Here is a 15,016-nt window from a genome sequence, read left to right as displayed (position 1 = left end):
TGTATGGAATTAACATTATAAAAAAGTACTTGATATGAATATAATAATATGTAATAGAATGTGTGGCACAAAATATACATTCTTTTCTAAAAATATAGATACATTATATCTCCGGACAGAGGAAGTGTTTTTAAATAGAAGTCGTTCTAGTTCTTTTTACCAGGAACATACAATCTTTGCAAATTACTCGTAGTAAAAGCTAGTTCCAATGTTCTTTAACTCATTTTCTCGTAAATTATTGAGGTAGTATTTTGGCAATAACACGTGCAATAGCGTACAATCAAACCTGTTAAGTGGACTGCTTGCATGCGGTGCTAGCCGACTAGCCGAGCACACGTTTTGTCTAGTTACGTACATTCGAGTTATATGTAACCTAATTATTCTATAGTTATATTTTTTAAATTTTCTTAAGAAAAATTGTTGAATGTTCGCTTTTTCTTCGACGTGCGTTCCCTCACTCAATCAAAATTGTAATAAAATACAAGAAGTAGGAGGGGTTTAATCATGAATCCATTGTGGAAATCCAGGTAGCGGTCCGAAAAGGGCAAAAGAGCAAAGTGAGTAGTGAAAGCAAGCGCATGTTGATTGGGTGCGTGCATACCACCTTTTTACTAAGGGATGTACAACATAGATGCGTGATGTGGATGTTGTTCTTTTTTCCTGGCTATAGCCTCTCAGTGTTGTGGTCTTGTATTTTTTTTCCTCTATCAATACAAAACGTCGCACTATCTTGTGCGTGTTGTTTTAAAAAAGGCAAATTTTGCTAAAGGACATCGCAATTGTTGTATGTATTTAGCTCAGGGACACCGCGAAAGTGAACTTTTGGGGGAAGACATCCCATAATCGTGAATATTTGCTGATGGACACCGCGCCGTCTCCTCTCCACTTGACGTGCTGACGTGGCAGACGGGAGGCTATTTTTTGACGCGGTCGGACGTAAATACCCCTGTGCCTTATCTCCTCTCATGCACTCGGTAGAAAGAGCAGCGGCAGAGCCGATGGCGCCCGGCGACGTTGTTGCCGATGCCGGCGGCGATCGGTGGCGGTTCTGACGATGCGGCTAAAAGAGAAAGTGTAGAGGGCATCCTTGTGAATCTATAGGTGGTGGTTTTGTGCAATATGGTGGCCGGAATAGTTGTCGGCGGCGACGCGAGCGGCAGTGACTCTCGGCATGACAGTGCATGACGAGCTCCGGCTCGTTTCCATGTGAGTGAGTACATGCGTGCGTGGCTATAAGGCTCCTGGAGACTCACTGAAGGTCGTCTGAGGTTCGGCGATGGATGGACGGCAATGGCGACCTTCGAAATGCTCCAGCGGCGGCAGAGAACGGCAGGTCGACGGCGTCGGCTCCTTCTGGCCTTCGGGCTGTCAAAGGGAGGAGGGAAACGATTCAAAGACCATCTGAGGATGCTACATGTGCGAGGAATTGTGCCGAAGCTCACTCGGGAGCGAGGAATCGAAGGAATGAGCCGGCGGCCGGACTTGAGGAAGAAAGGTTCGATCTCCTCAACGGCAGTGCCTCGGATCGATTCCTCCAGTAGACCTCCTTCTGGGATGCCGGCGATGCTTTTGGCGCAGTGGCTCGGTCAACGATGGCTTGAGTCGACGGGAACGGCGAAGCGACGCACGGCGGCGCCCTGGACACCGAGAACGCCGACGAGCGCATCTTCATGTGCTTGATCTGCAGTTAATTAGGATGCAAGGACATGGCTAGATCAGGTAGAGGAAGTAGTTCACGTTCCCATGGATAAAATGCGACGAAGCTCACCAGAGGTCTCTAAGATTGGATCAAACACCTTCGGGCAGAGAAATGAGGAGGGTGTTCTTGGAGATAAGGCGCAGGGGTATTTACGTCCGACCGTGTCAAAAAACAGCCTCTCGTCTGCCACGTCAGCACGTCAAGTGGAGAGGAGACGGCGCGGTGTTCATCAACAAATATCCACGTTTATGGGATGTCTTCCCCCAAAAGTTCACTTTCGCGGTGTCCCTGAGCTAAATACACACAATTGCGATGTCCTGTAGCAAAATTTGCCTTTAAAAAATAATCATCTTAGGTTCTTAACCCAACGCATGAGCGCTTGAAAACTATGTAATGAAGAGGATTAAATACGAAGATATAATTAAAGATTTTATTTCAATAAAGACTAAAAGATGATGATTTCCAGTAGATCATAAGGTTAATGAATGTGTGTTTTGGGGATTAGGATCCTCTGCATTAGAGTACAAAATGCAGAGATGTTACAGTAAATTGCATTAGAAGACATCTGCACCATCCATTCATAGTCCTATGCTTGTTATCAACCTCCACAGCATGAATGCGATAGTTCTAGCTTAAGAGCCCCTTTGAATCACATGGTTGAAAAAATGGAGGAATAGGAAAACACATGATTTTGATAGGAATTGAAGTGTAAAACAAAGGATTGCAAAACACAGGAAAAACACATGAATGATCGTTTGATTGGATCACTTTTAACAACCAAATTTGGTAATATCGGCATCGGGAAAGAAGATTAGATTGGTAAAGTCGGAGGCGGAGATTGAGTTCGAAAACAGAGCAGGAATCGGCTGGAGTCCAGATAGGCTACGATTAGGATCGGCTGGGTCTGAGTCGGACTGGGTAAGCCGATGCAGCCAGTTCCGACAATGCAACTTGATGTATGATATCGGGTTGAATTGAGGCGCTTCAAGGTGATTGCCGCACATGGATAGAGTCCTGAGAAGGCAATTGTATCTATTAATTAGGATGTTTTATGTAATTTCCTTAGAGATATGCTTGGGTAAAAGTCTGCCGCAAAGACTTGTGGTATCTTAGAGTTTGTTAGAGATAGTAGTCGTGTCCGTTATGGACATATCTTGTAATTCTCGGGTATAAATAGACCCGAGCCTTATGTAACTTTTAACACATACGTTCAATACAATCTCGGCGCATCGCCACCTTTTTGCTTTAGTTTTATTTCGACGAGTTCTTACTTTCGGGTTGAGCTGCATCGGTTTCGATCTTCAACAAGAGGTAAAACTTGCTATGATGGATTATGTTCTCGGGATTAGTGCTTCCATCTTTATGATACTCTAATCTTGTCTATATAATTCGTCAAGTTATCATATATCTTACATAATCTTCGACAATATCGTCATTTAACTTACAATCGGCTAACACCTGTCAACAGAAGGCAGCCGATTAGGTTAAATAGCGATGTTGACCTAGATTATATAAGATATCTACCACTCTATGAAACTTCCAGCGGCTTGATTGTCTAGATATTGTTCTTCTTTTCATACTTAAATGCTGCATCAGTTGAGTTTGATCTATTAAGTCGTGCTTAGAATATCAATCTCTAGCCTGCCTTCTGGTCGCCGATTAGGGTAGCGTCGGAGTTTCAGCCGATCTTACCTGATTTAATTGTATTTGCTCTATATGCTTCAGCGATATGTTAAATCTGTCCTTTGTGTCAAGATCTTATTTGCATTTAAGTATATTAGGTTTTTGTTTGATATATTATACTTGTTTCAATATTCTGATATAGAGTAGTATCGGAGTATTAGCCGATATACGCTAGATCTATCTGATCGGCTATGCTATAAACATATATAAGGCTGTTATTAATATATATTTCAATCTAAGTGATTTATACTGTCTCGACATGGCGACCGATCTATCCCAATCACTTGATTTAAGTATATATTGATATAGGAACTATATGTTGTTAATATGTACAGCCGATCGAATAGATTTAGTTCTTTATTGTCTATTTACAACTGCCGATTGATTAACATATGACATCGGCTCAAAGATAAATGATATGTCATCGGCACCTAGCCGATCGGCTATCATTTATAGATTTATCCGCGGTTTCTTTGTCTCTATTTCTTGTTGATTGTAGAATCAAATCAACTGGCACGCTAACACACCCGAAGGCGAGTTTTGGACCTGCACTAGAGTTAAGCAGATCTCCCAGGTCTGTCAACAATCACAGAAAAAACGCAGGAATCGAATGAGAGAGATAGACTCAAAGGAAATCTTTCAAGAGGTTAGAGCTCTTGCTAAGTCTCCTCCAAAATCCACCTGCAATGTGTCATTTCATAGGAACTTTATAGGATTTGGAAAACTTCAATCTTTGAATCAAATGGCCAAATAGAAAATTTTCCTATATGATTTGAATCCTACGAAATTCCTACCTAAATCATTTGATTCAAAGAGCCTTAAAAAGTAGAATATTGTTGCTACAGTACCCCGGATGATTTGAACCATTCGTTTTTAATCTGAGTGCTCAAGTGCTACTGCAAAACATTGTAGCACCTTGCTTTGGCAGTACAAACCGCAGAGGATCCAGATCCGTGTTTTGGTTATACGACTTTTGAATTTCAGGAGCCTCTTTTGAATTTTTGCACTAGGGCCTCAAATTCGTAGAGACGTCCCCGCATTTAAGAACCATGTTATTCAATAGATGCGTATATTTATAAGTTAGCTAATTAGGCAAGTATAGTTAGGTAGTACTACGCCGGAGTACATGTTAGAGTACGTGCGATTACCCCTGAAAAGTGTTTTCCAGTAGTTAGTTAGGTAGTACCCATCGCTACGTTTGGCACTCATATTGAACGGTAACGTGGTAAGGATGAAAACTGGTCCTCGAAGCATCTATTCTAGCATCCGATTGCACACGGCCTAAGCCATGACATGCCTCGGCACTAAGGCATCCGGACTGAGCTTTTACTTTTCAACCATCCTTTTATCTGCAGAGATCGATCTTGACCCCGGTTTACTTGCTGTAATAGTTGACCCCATCTCTTAATGTTAATGCAACTCCTAGCTTGTTTGTCCCCTTCACCACATTCAGGATTTAGACAGGAAACTGATCATCCATGTGTGCTCACATGGCATTGCACGCACATTGTATCTTTTAATTTGTTTCAACGCACTAACTTCTTAAGATGTGGTACATGATGTATGGGAAAAAAGAAGAACTAGCAGTTGCTTAATTGTGCGTCATTTTCCCGAAACAATAAATTGGCCGTCAATGTCAAGATTGCAGTGCTGGAGTTTGTTTCACACACCCATCACACCAAGGAGCATTTCCAGCCAAGTGGTAAGTCATAAGTAGAAGTACTTGCGATTCATAGCAGCATGACGTACGGGATCCCAAAATCCAGTCACCTTTTCATTTGAATTTTAGTTAGCATGAAAATTCTAGAATAATAATCTAAATTTATTTTGAAGGTTAGAATAATCTAAATTTATTTTGAAAGGCTAGTTAGAATCTAAATTTGAAAATTCATGAGTTTTTAGAGCTCCATGAAATGGACTTCACTGACCAGCTGGTCCACACCAAACCAGACCACAAGCTAAGATGACAAAAAAGGAGTGAAATTTCAAGTGGATAAGAGTTCTTGGATGACGTGGCCGACATTTGGGACACCTTTTCCTTAGGTGGCACTGATGGCTCCTATCCTCCTGTGACCCACTAGTCTGTTTGATCCTACTTGGCCTTTTTTGTTTATGTCCAGTAGTTTTCTCCCAGCCATCCACCTACCACCACGTGTACGCCCCTCCCACGAAGCAAAATTCGTACCAAATAAAAACTCCTGGAAAAAAACATTTGGCAAATTTTATCTCTACATTTGACGAAATTGTATTTGTTGCTATCTACACAAAATTTCAGTCTGAAAACGAAAATTACTTTGAGAGAAAAAAAAATGGTAAACCATGTGGCCGGGAGACAAGAAAAGCGACTCGATCGGCACAAAAGGGCTCACAAAAGGGACACCGAGCGAAAACGAGACCACGTTCCAGACTCAACCCCTACTGGTTACTCCGTCGTCGCCGCGTGCGGAAAATGATTTCGCGTGCCAAATTATGTGGCATGAAAAATACCCTAAAAAAACAATTACATATATTTATTCATATATCCCGACAACGACCCGTCAACCGTTGGGGAAGAGGAGAAGCTGAGGATGGGTTCCTCTCCGTGGCTCACACGGATAACGTCCGACGCGGCTCGACGCGGGCGGGCGGGAGGCGATAACGCCGGCGGACTTGGATGACAACCGCGGGCCAGTCGCCGTCGGGGAATAGCACAAATGAAATGTTGCCGAGAGAGTTTTTTTTTTTTCATGCGATCTCCCGAGAAAAAAAAAGAAAAAAAAAACGTCTTTGCTTTCGTCGTCCGTTCGTGTCCGTTCCGGCGTGCGAAAAAAAATCTGGGGATGGCACCGCGGAAACGTCGCCCCGGGCTGGGCGTTTTTGTCGTGGAAAACGTACGCTCTCGCTCGCGGCGACGCGACGGCTCGGCTGCAAATATCCACAGTAGCATGCAGTTCATTCTGCAAATGGGAGTAGCGTGTGTGTGTGTGTGTGTTTTTTGTGACGCTGCGTCGTTCTGGCTGGGATGAACAAATATCCGAGATTCTTTTGCAATGGTGGCAGTGACTGACTGACTGACTGACTCTGTTAGTTGAAGACGTTGCTGCTAGGGAGAGAGCATTGGAAACCAGGGAAAAGGGGCGTCTGTTTGTTGTGTTTTCGCGGAATTGGTGGTTTGCACATTGTTTTAAAGGTGTCATGGAGTTGGAACATACTTGTATGAGTTATTGATGTGTAGGGGGTGTTTGGCATAACTCGAGATCTAAGAGTTTTTAAACTATGAATACAAATCAATAGATCTGGATCTACAATTATATTGATAACTTTTGAATGAATCATTTAGATGAAATATAAAATTTTAAACCACTATAATTTAATATACAAACTTCAAATCCAATGCGAATTTAAGATGGAGAGTTATGCCAAATAAGACCCTAGTATGTGTCTTTACGATGATATTTTCCAAATTTCTCTTTTTTTTTAAAAAAAATCTGCTGTTCACGAAAGAAAAGGTAACACCATATTGCTTTCAACCAGTGATATCTAGGGGGGTAAAGGATAAAGATGTGAGATAAGATGGACTGCAAAACTACGAAGGTAAAAAAAAGAAGATGACGAACGTGCTTTAGGAAGTTCTTTTTTTTTTTCTTGCAGCTGCTTTACTAGCATATTCTTTGCAAGTTTATATTAAGGCCAAGCGTATCAAGTATTATAATGGAGTGAAGCAGCAAGGCAGGACTTCAAAATTTTGCTTTATAATGTTGACATGATTGTGACTAACTACAACTAGAACTTTATCAGCAATTGTATGTCCAGGCTGAAGGAAGAGGTAGGCGAATTTGTCTTGCCGGTGGTGGAGATGTCAAATAATGAAAATCACAATGCATTTTCTCCTGCAAGATGCTCCTTCACAACATCAACATCCATTGCTTTTGCCTCATGGTTAAAAGTTCGACAAGACAAACTCCATGCAGTACTATGATAATGTTTCAAGATGTTAGCTGTACACTACAATCTATCCCAAGTAGAACGTTTTCCAGTTCAGCTGCTATACAGTGTCACCAGTGACAAGGCTAAAAAATACAAAGAACATCAAGAACTTGTAGGTTGAGTAGTGTGCCTATCTTGACCCTCAATCTTTTGTCACAGTGAATCAAACAATACCAAGGATATCAGGGGACACAAAGATGTATAGGGTCAATAAGCAACTAGGCAAAGTAAACAAAAGCAGAATGCATCATCTGATTCATAAATTGCACACCACTGTATGTGACATTAGGGCGCCTCTATTTAGACACCGAATGCTGACTGAATTGTTGACCTGACACCAGATGATAGGAGCGTAGTTCTAGTCCAATCTGCAACGTTTTTCTTGGCATCTGAAAAATAACCACAATAAACTCAGAGCCATAGTTAAAAGTTCAAGCAGAGTGCAATGTCTTATATGCCAGGCACAGATGTCAACATGCTTGGGTAGCCTAGAAGCTGACTTAGACAATGGGAAAGCTAGAAGTGATATCTGAAGCTGACAGAATGAATGTATTTCCTGGCATACAATGTACTTCCCCATGGAATTATCCAGTTAAAGACATCCAGAGCTATGAAAACACAAGTACGTAAACAGAGAAGAACCATCTAAAACTGATCAGAATAGGTACACAAAACAATGATGGCTTCAGGATAAAGGCAACTGGTCTAGATTCTAGAACACATTCCAGGCTGAACATGGTCTGTTTACTAAATGAACTGTACTTTCAAACAAGATATTGATGTTGAAGGTTCTATTTTCTCAGCTAAGACAATGTTAAAAGGACATGAACGCACAGCATTCTGTTGCTAAGTTTACCATTTTGTAAGCAAAGATATAGAAATTCGTGCAATTCACTTCCAATGCATACCTGTTCTGTTTCTAACTGGCTATTTTAAGACACCAAAAAAAAAAAATCCTCTAACAGAATTGCATCTTACATGCCATGTAGACTTTTCTAACGAGAAACACGGAATTCTCTTCAAGAGAAGTCTCTCACCTTTGTTGCACTTGGTGAAGCCAACAATGTTTGCTATGCTGAGACTCAAGCAAACTCCAACAACAAGAAGGTAATCAGCATGAAGTCTGATGAGTGAGAATATCCCAAGAACAATCCATGCAGCAGCCTGAAACATGGAAAAAGCATGTTTATTTCAAATAGCCTTCAAAGAATTACAATTACCTTCACAGTTAGTAACCTGTTCTCCTAGAGAATTTTCTTCTGTTCCAAATTATTTTCTAATTTGAACATTATTACAGTAACAAGAAAATGAAAACATGAGCAACTCTACAATAAAAGGAGCATCTTTTTTTTTTACAAAACATGGATATAATTGCTTGACAATACGTCGTCAAACATGAACCTGTGTTAAAAAAAACACGGATATAATTTTTGTAAACATGTTCCTTTTTCAATAAAAAAAACATGAGCCTATATTGGGCTTGTTTGGCACAACTCTAGCTCCAGCTCCACCTTAGCTCCACCTCTGGTGGAGCTGGAACTTGGCCAAACTGTTTCAGCCCCACCTAAAATGGGAGTGGGGCTGAGTGGAGCTCTCTTACAAAATGAACTAGAGAGGTGGAGCTGGGTTTAGGCAGCTCCACAACTCCACTCTAGACCCAACTCCTGGAGCTAAGTTTAGGAGTTAGAGCTCTACCAAACAGACCCATTGTTTGACAATACCTCATCAACATTTATGTAGTGTTCACATGATGTATTCTGTATTTGCTTTCTCACAGTTTGCCATTATGGGAGCTTTAATTGACGTGAACTTTCAGTTTTGTGAGTGTAAAACTGTAGATACCTTTATATGTAACACTATTGTAGACTACAATTTTTTACAAAAGCAAATCAGTGAATCACAGTCCAGATTAGTGTGTTGGGTCAACTAGCAGGATATTTATCAATTGAAGAGATTTCTAGCCATCCACTATCCCTATCATGTAACTCCAGCAGAACAAATCCTTAATTTCCTAGTGTTTCATCCAGCTTCAATGCTGGGTAGCTGAGGAACACGTCAGATCCCTCCCAGATGTAATCCTCTGCAGAAGCTTCCTGCCCTGCAACAAGGATGCCACATGCGCTGCAGGGCCACATGGAGCTGACCAAAGACTTTACGCTTGCCTTGCTCCGGTCGATGCTTCTACCGGCCTACGCAGTCTGTCCTCTGCTCTCGTCAATGCGTTTACTTTCTATTTTGCTTTTCTCAAGTGTCACTTGGTTTATCAGTGAATCCATGAATGATTTAGTCTTCCTATCCTGCAGGAAGCCAGCTGCAATACCTGGTGCAGCAGCCATGGGAAGAAGGGAATTGGGGAATGTGAGTTTGCTCGAGATGGATATGGCTAAGGGCAGGGAGCCAGGGATTGATGACTACATGCTGTGATTGCATGCGTTTACTTAAGGATCTAATCTGGCTGCAAGGGGATATGTGTCCTTACTCATGTCTATTTGAATGTTTCACATGGGAAAAAAGCAAAATCATGATGGCAACGGACAAAGTGATGAAGAACTTAAGGGTGGACCACCATATTCAGTGACATGAAACCAAATTTTCCTAGATTTTAATCATAAATGCAACAGAACTAGCAAAGTATATACTATAGAGTATTTCCAAGAAAAAAATCAATAATACTATAGAGTACTGTTTTTATAACCAATATTTTTTGCATTTACATCTAAACGGTCAGACATAAGAGTATCAATAGGTTGACTTTACAGATCATACTACGACTTGCATTTTGGGTTGAAGGGAGAATATGACAAGTTCTAATTCTAAGTTTACAAAGGAGAAAAAATAGCTATCCTCAGATCAACAAAATTGTGCATAAATTACATCAAAATATCAAATCAATAATTAACTATATGTGTAGATGCACACCATGACAAAAAAGGCCGTACAAACAACACACATGTGCAAAAATGATGCACCCAGGGGCGGCGCAAGGCTAGGTGGAAGCTTTACAAACTGACACCATGCCTACCAGAGGCACTTCAGATACTTTCAGCATATAGGCTCAACAATTCTACGGTGAAGTCAATCTCGACTCTGTATAAAGATTTGATACAGACTTCTATGGTTTATCATACTTTAATAGGTATGCTACTGATTGTCATCTAATTGCAGTTGTGCATTTGACAAGACTGCAGGCATTCCCTTCTGTTGTATTTATGTTTTATTTTCATTTTCCATTTCCCAATGTGTTCATATATAAACTGAATGAAATTGTATATATTCATATACGGATACTAGAAACTAAAAACGCTGAATCATAGTGGAGAATATCACTTACAGTCAAGTACAGAGTCCACCAGAACAGCCATGAGTCCTTCTTGTTCATCCTAGCAAGAGACTGCAGCAAAACGGATACACTAATTTAGGGATAAGCAATTGCACCAAAATGTCACAAGTATACTGAGAGACGAACGCAAACCTCTCCATCAAGGCACTCAAACTTCCACACGCTATTGCCCTCATCATCGATCTCATTCCACCAGCGCAGCCCAACCAATATCCTCCCACTGACGTTCTTGACCACCCAGAAGTCAAGTGCTGCCAGGAGCACGGTGATGACAAAGATAATAACAAAGTTGGTCACGAACAGCGCAGACAGTATGTAGAACGCCAATGCCCCTGCCTTCACATACAAACAGTCCAATCAACTTAGTAATTGCTAGCTACAGTGTTTATGTAAACAATTACAAAGAACATTGAAGAAAAACAGGCGAGTGAGTACCTTGAAGAGGACATGGAAGAAACATGTCTTTGGATTTGCATAATTCTCGCCGACCACCTGCAGCAACAGAAACATATATCATCACTATCATGCCACTCCTAAATCTCAATTTAAGCAGCAGAGGAATTGAGAAGAAATAGTTATTAGTGCAGTCAAGAAACCCTAACCAAATTGCATCCACTTGTCCTAGAAACCAAACTGTAACGGCCGACCCAGATCTCACAAGAACAATTTATTGACTCTTTTCTTACACAACTAAAACTAGCCAAGCTCTTGCACAACATATACTAATCTGGGCTGGTCCAATCAGAAAAACCGAAAGATCTGGAGCAAGTAGCACAACTCCAATCCAATCCCCAAGCAAACCAACTCCTTGAGGTTAAAAATAGAGAAATCAAGAACCTTCCGGCCAGGCGGGGCAAGGGAAGGGAAGGGAGCGGAGGGAGCTATCACCTGGTGTTGATCCATCGGGCTTTGCTTCTTCGCCCACTCCGCTTGAGTTCTTCCGCTGCTATGCTACTGCTTCGCGGGATCCCTTCCTCGGTTACTCCCTTGGAGATCGAAGAGGACGGGGGGTCAAATGCAAATATGTCGTCTAGAAGAGGGGCGGATCGCAAATTCTGCGTAGAGAATGGGTAGATATCGCGAGGCTGGCTGGCCCAACAAAGTTGGCCCAAACTGGTCTCGTCTAGGCCCATATAAGTATAGGAAAAAGTACACCGAAGGTCCCTTAACTTGTCATCGAGTTACAAAATAATCCTTGAACCGCAAAACCGGATACAACGCATCCCCCAACTTACAAAACCAGTACAAATTAGGACCCTCGGTGGTTTTCACTCCGGTTTTATCCGACGTGGCAACTGACTCAGCATGGGACCCACGTGGGCCCCACACTCAGGGTGACCACGTCATCATTTCATCCTCTTCTTCTCTCCTTCCTTCTCTCTCTCAGTTTTCTCCTTGGTGGGGTGAGGTGGGACAGGGCAGCGACGGCGCCTCGGTGGGGCGAGGTGGGACAAGGTGGCCAGCGACGGCAGGCGACGGAGGAGGAGTAGTGCGCAGGAGGCGGGGGAGCACCTGGGCGGCCGGCGACAGGCAGCGGGGTGGAGGCAGGCGCTTAGGCGGCGAGCGATGGAGAAAGAGTAGTGCGCATGCGGCGAGGGAGCACCTGGGCGGCCGTCAACGGGCGGCGGGGTGGAGGCACGCGCTGTGGCGCCGGACGACGGAGGAAGAGCGGTGTGCAGGCGGTGGGGGAGCACCTGTGTCACGTCCTGATAAATTCATCCCGAAATAAAAATCATTCTCTAAAAGGAATAATAGAATTAATTAAAATTCGAAAAGAAATTGGCAAACACTAAAATACGTACAAGAAAAATTCAAATGTGGCCCGGAGAATTTTTGTTAAATTCTCCTTGGTCTAAAAAGAGCCCTCAAATTTTAGTGGAATTTTCAGAGCACAAATAATAATTATTAAGAAATAAACAAAGTTAAAATGAGTTTATAAAAAGAAAAACCCTAAAAAGTCTTTTTCCCCCCTTCCCCTCTTGGGCCGGCTCGGCCCACCTCCCTCCCTCTCTCTCCTCTCCCCCGCGGCCCAATCGGCCTCCTCCCCGCCCGCGTGCCGCTGACGGGCGGGCCCGCCCGCCACCCTCGCTGACGGGTGGGGCCCACCTGTCATCCCTGTCCTCCCGCCGCTCCCGCCGCCTCGCCCGTGCCCTAGCGCCGCCGCCGCCGCGAATCCCGCTGCCTCCCGCCGTCCCCGCGCGCAATAAAGAGGGGGAAATCACTCCCCGTGATTCCCTCCCTCTTTCCCCCCCACTTTTCCCTCTCTCTCTCCCTCGATTCGTTTGGAAATCCTCCCGCAAACTTCGCCGGCGTCATTGATGGAGCCGAGATCGCCGCGCCGGTTTCCTTCCCCTCCGGCCGCCCTCTCTCACTCCCAACACTATATAAACGCTCCCCGTGCCTCCCTCCTCCGTTTCCGCCGCTCGCCGCTCTCTCTCCCCGTCGGAATCGAGCTCGCGCCGTCGTCCTCTCTCTCCGCCATCGCCGCCGAGCTTCGGTCCGCCGCCGTCGTCGCCCCGGACCTCCTCCCGCTTCGGCATCGCCTCCTTCGGCTTCGCCGCGTCCTCGCCGACCTCGTCCACCCCTTCGTTTCGCCCGCCGACCGCCGGAACGCCGCCGTCCTCGTCGACCCGAGCCGCGCCGCCGCCTCTCTCCGCTTCGGTCGCCGTTCCCGTCGTCGCCGTCGACCCGGGGTGAGCCGAGGACCGCCATTTCGCTTCCCCCTTCCCTCCCCTCTCTCGGGCGCCGCTCCGTCGCGCCGGTGGTCGCCGGCGGCGACCATCGGGGCGCGGGCGCACCGCCTCCCGTCGGCCGTGCCGGCGAGGCCGCCTTCGGGCGCGCCCCGCGGCTGCCATGTGGGGCCCGGCCGTCAGCCGCCCACGCCCTCGGGTGCGGCTGACGCGTGGGACCCACGGCGTCGGCCGGCGCAAGCCGCGTGCACCCGGTCCACCGTGGACCGTGAGGCTGCCGCGTGGGCCCCACTCCCGTGGACCCGGTCCGCGCGCCCCTCCCCTCGGCTGACGCAATAAATCCGATTTTTAAATTAAAATTTAAATGAAGAAATTCGCAAATATCCATTTAAAGAGCATATAAACTTCAAATGGCCATATCTTGGCCATTTGAACTCGGAATTGGACCGTTCAAGTCTCTAATTTTTCCTTAAGAAGTCAAGAACCCATTTTTGTGCTTTGTTTCTGCCTGTTATATGGAGTTTATTAGAGTAAAAGCCTTTTCTTTTCCGTTGGTCGTGTAGACGCTGCAGCTTCGGAAGATCCGCTCTTCGTGGAAGTTGAAGCCGACGTTTGGGAAAGCGAGCAAGGCAAGTCACATCATCCTTGAACATATTGAATCCCAGTTTATAAAATTATGTTGCTTTAAATTATTGCATTATCGCTTTATTTAAATTCCCGCGTTATCACTGTTTTATCTAGCCATGCCTATCTACCTTTGTTATGACCTTATTATTATTGTTATTGTTATTATTACCTTGTTCACCCTAGATTAAACAAAACTCCAACTAGTGGACACTCTACTCATAGTACCACTAGTATAATTTTAGGTAGATGCTTCGCTGATTAATTAGGTAACATTAGGCGGTTTTACAACTCTAGACTTTGGGATATTCATATCACCTGGACACTTTGGAATTGTTGGTTTATTGTGGAATTGGACACACACCTCCCCCTCTATTCAAAACCCCCAAAATGGTTTTAGGCTGGGCTCGAGGTGCGTGGTTGGGTTTTGCTAGTCGTACCTCGGGTACTATAAGGATTAAGCTCGGGCCTCTGTTGCAAAGCACTACCGTACTTCCACATGTCTAGTGGGTAAGGCTTAGTTTGTGGCTCAGTCTGGTTATAAACAAAAGTACACGGATGGAGATGGACGAAGTCGGGGGTCGATGGACATCTCTAGGACAAATGAAGGCTACACGAGCTGCGGCCCGGTAGTCGAGATGTCATGGCACAGGGCTGGTGTCCTGCTGCTAGGGGCTCAATCCTGCCTACCTGTCCCGGAGGTTCCGGCCGTAGGTGGGGTTGGGTCGGTACTCTTGTTTATGGCTAGGATGGGTTGGGAACTATGTCACGTCTTCCGTCCGTATACCGTGGTGGTATGTGGCACGTGGTTACACGTGAGGAAGATGTGTCTTGTGGGTAAAGATGTACACCTCTGATCAGAGTAAAACCTATTCGAATAGCCGCGCCCTCGGTTATGGGCAAGCCGAGCAATGTACCCAAGTTAGTGTTTTAATTCTTAAACCTGCTTAACAACTAAAATGTGGAATGGTTGGCCTGGGTTGGCTTGGGACGAGCTGGGACCCAGGGTCGGGT

The 15,016-nt window shown here is 44.5% G+C and overlaps 1 protein-coding gene across 1 annotated transcript; it reads right to left on the bottom strand.

Moving 5' to 3' along the window:
* Positions 1-7,265: 7,265 nt before the first annotated feature.
* On the bottom strand, positions 7,266-11,693 carry LOC4326837 (Golgi apparatus membrane protein-like protein ECHIDNA). Its single transcript, XM_015768186.3, has 6 exons — positions 11,577-11,693; positions 11,124-11,180; positions 10,821-11,024; positions 10,680-10,739; positions 8,386-8,512; positions 7,266-7,737 (listed from the first exon to the last, which is right to left on the bottom strand). The coding sequence occupies exons 1-6, from the start codon at positions 11,589-11,591 to the stop codon at positions 7,649-7,651; spliced, it is 552 nt and encodes a 183-aa protein (XP_015623672.1). The 5' UTR covers positions 11,592-11,693; the 3' UTR covers positions 7,266-7,648.
* Positions 11,694-15,016: the final 3,323 nt, after the last annotated feature.

This window comes from Oryza sativa, chromosome 1 (assembly GCF_034140825.1).
Source record: "Oryza sativa Japonica Group chromosome 1, ASM3414082v1".
In the NCBI taxonomy this organism is placed as follows: Eukaryota; Viridiplantae; Streptophyta; class Magnoliopsida; order Poales; family Poaceae; genus Oryza; species Oryza sativa.
The sequence above is the reverse complement of the archived record's forward strand: the minus strand, read 5'-3'. Positions and strand labels throughout refer to the sequence as shown.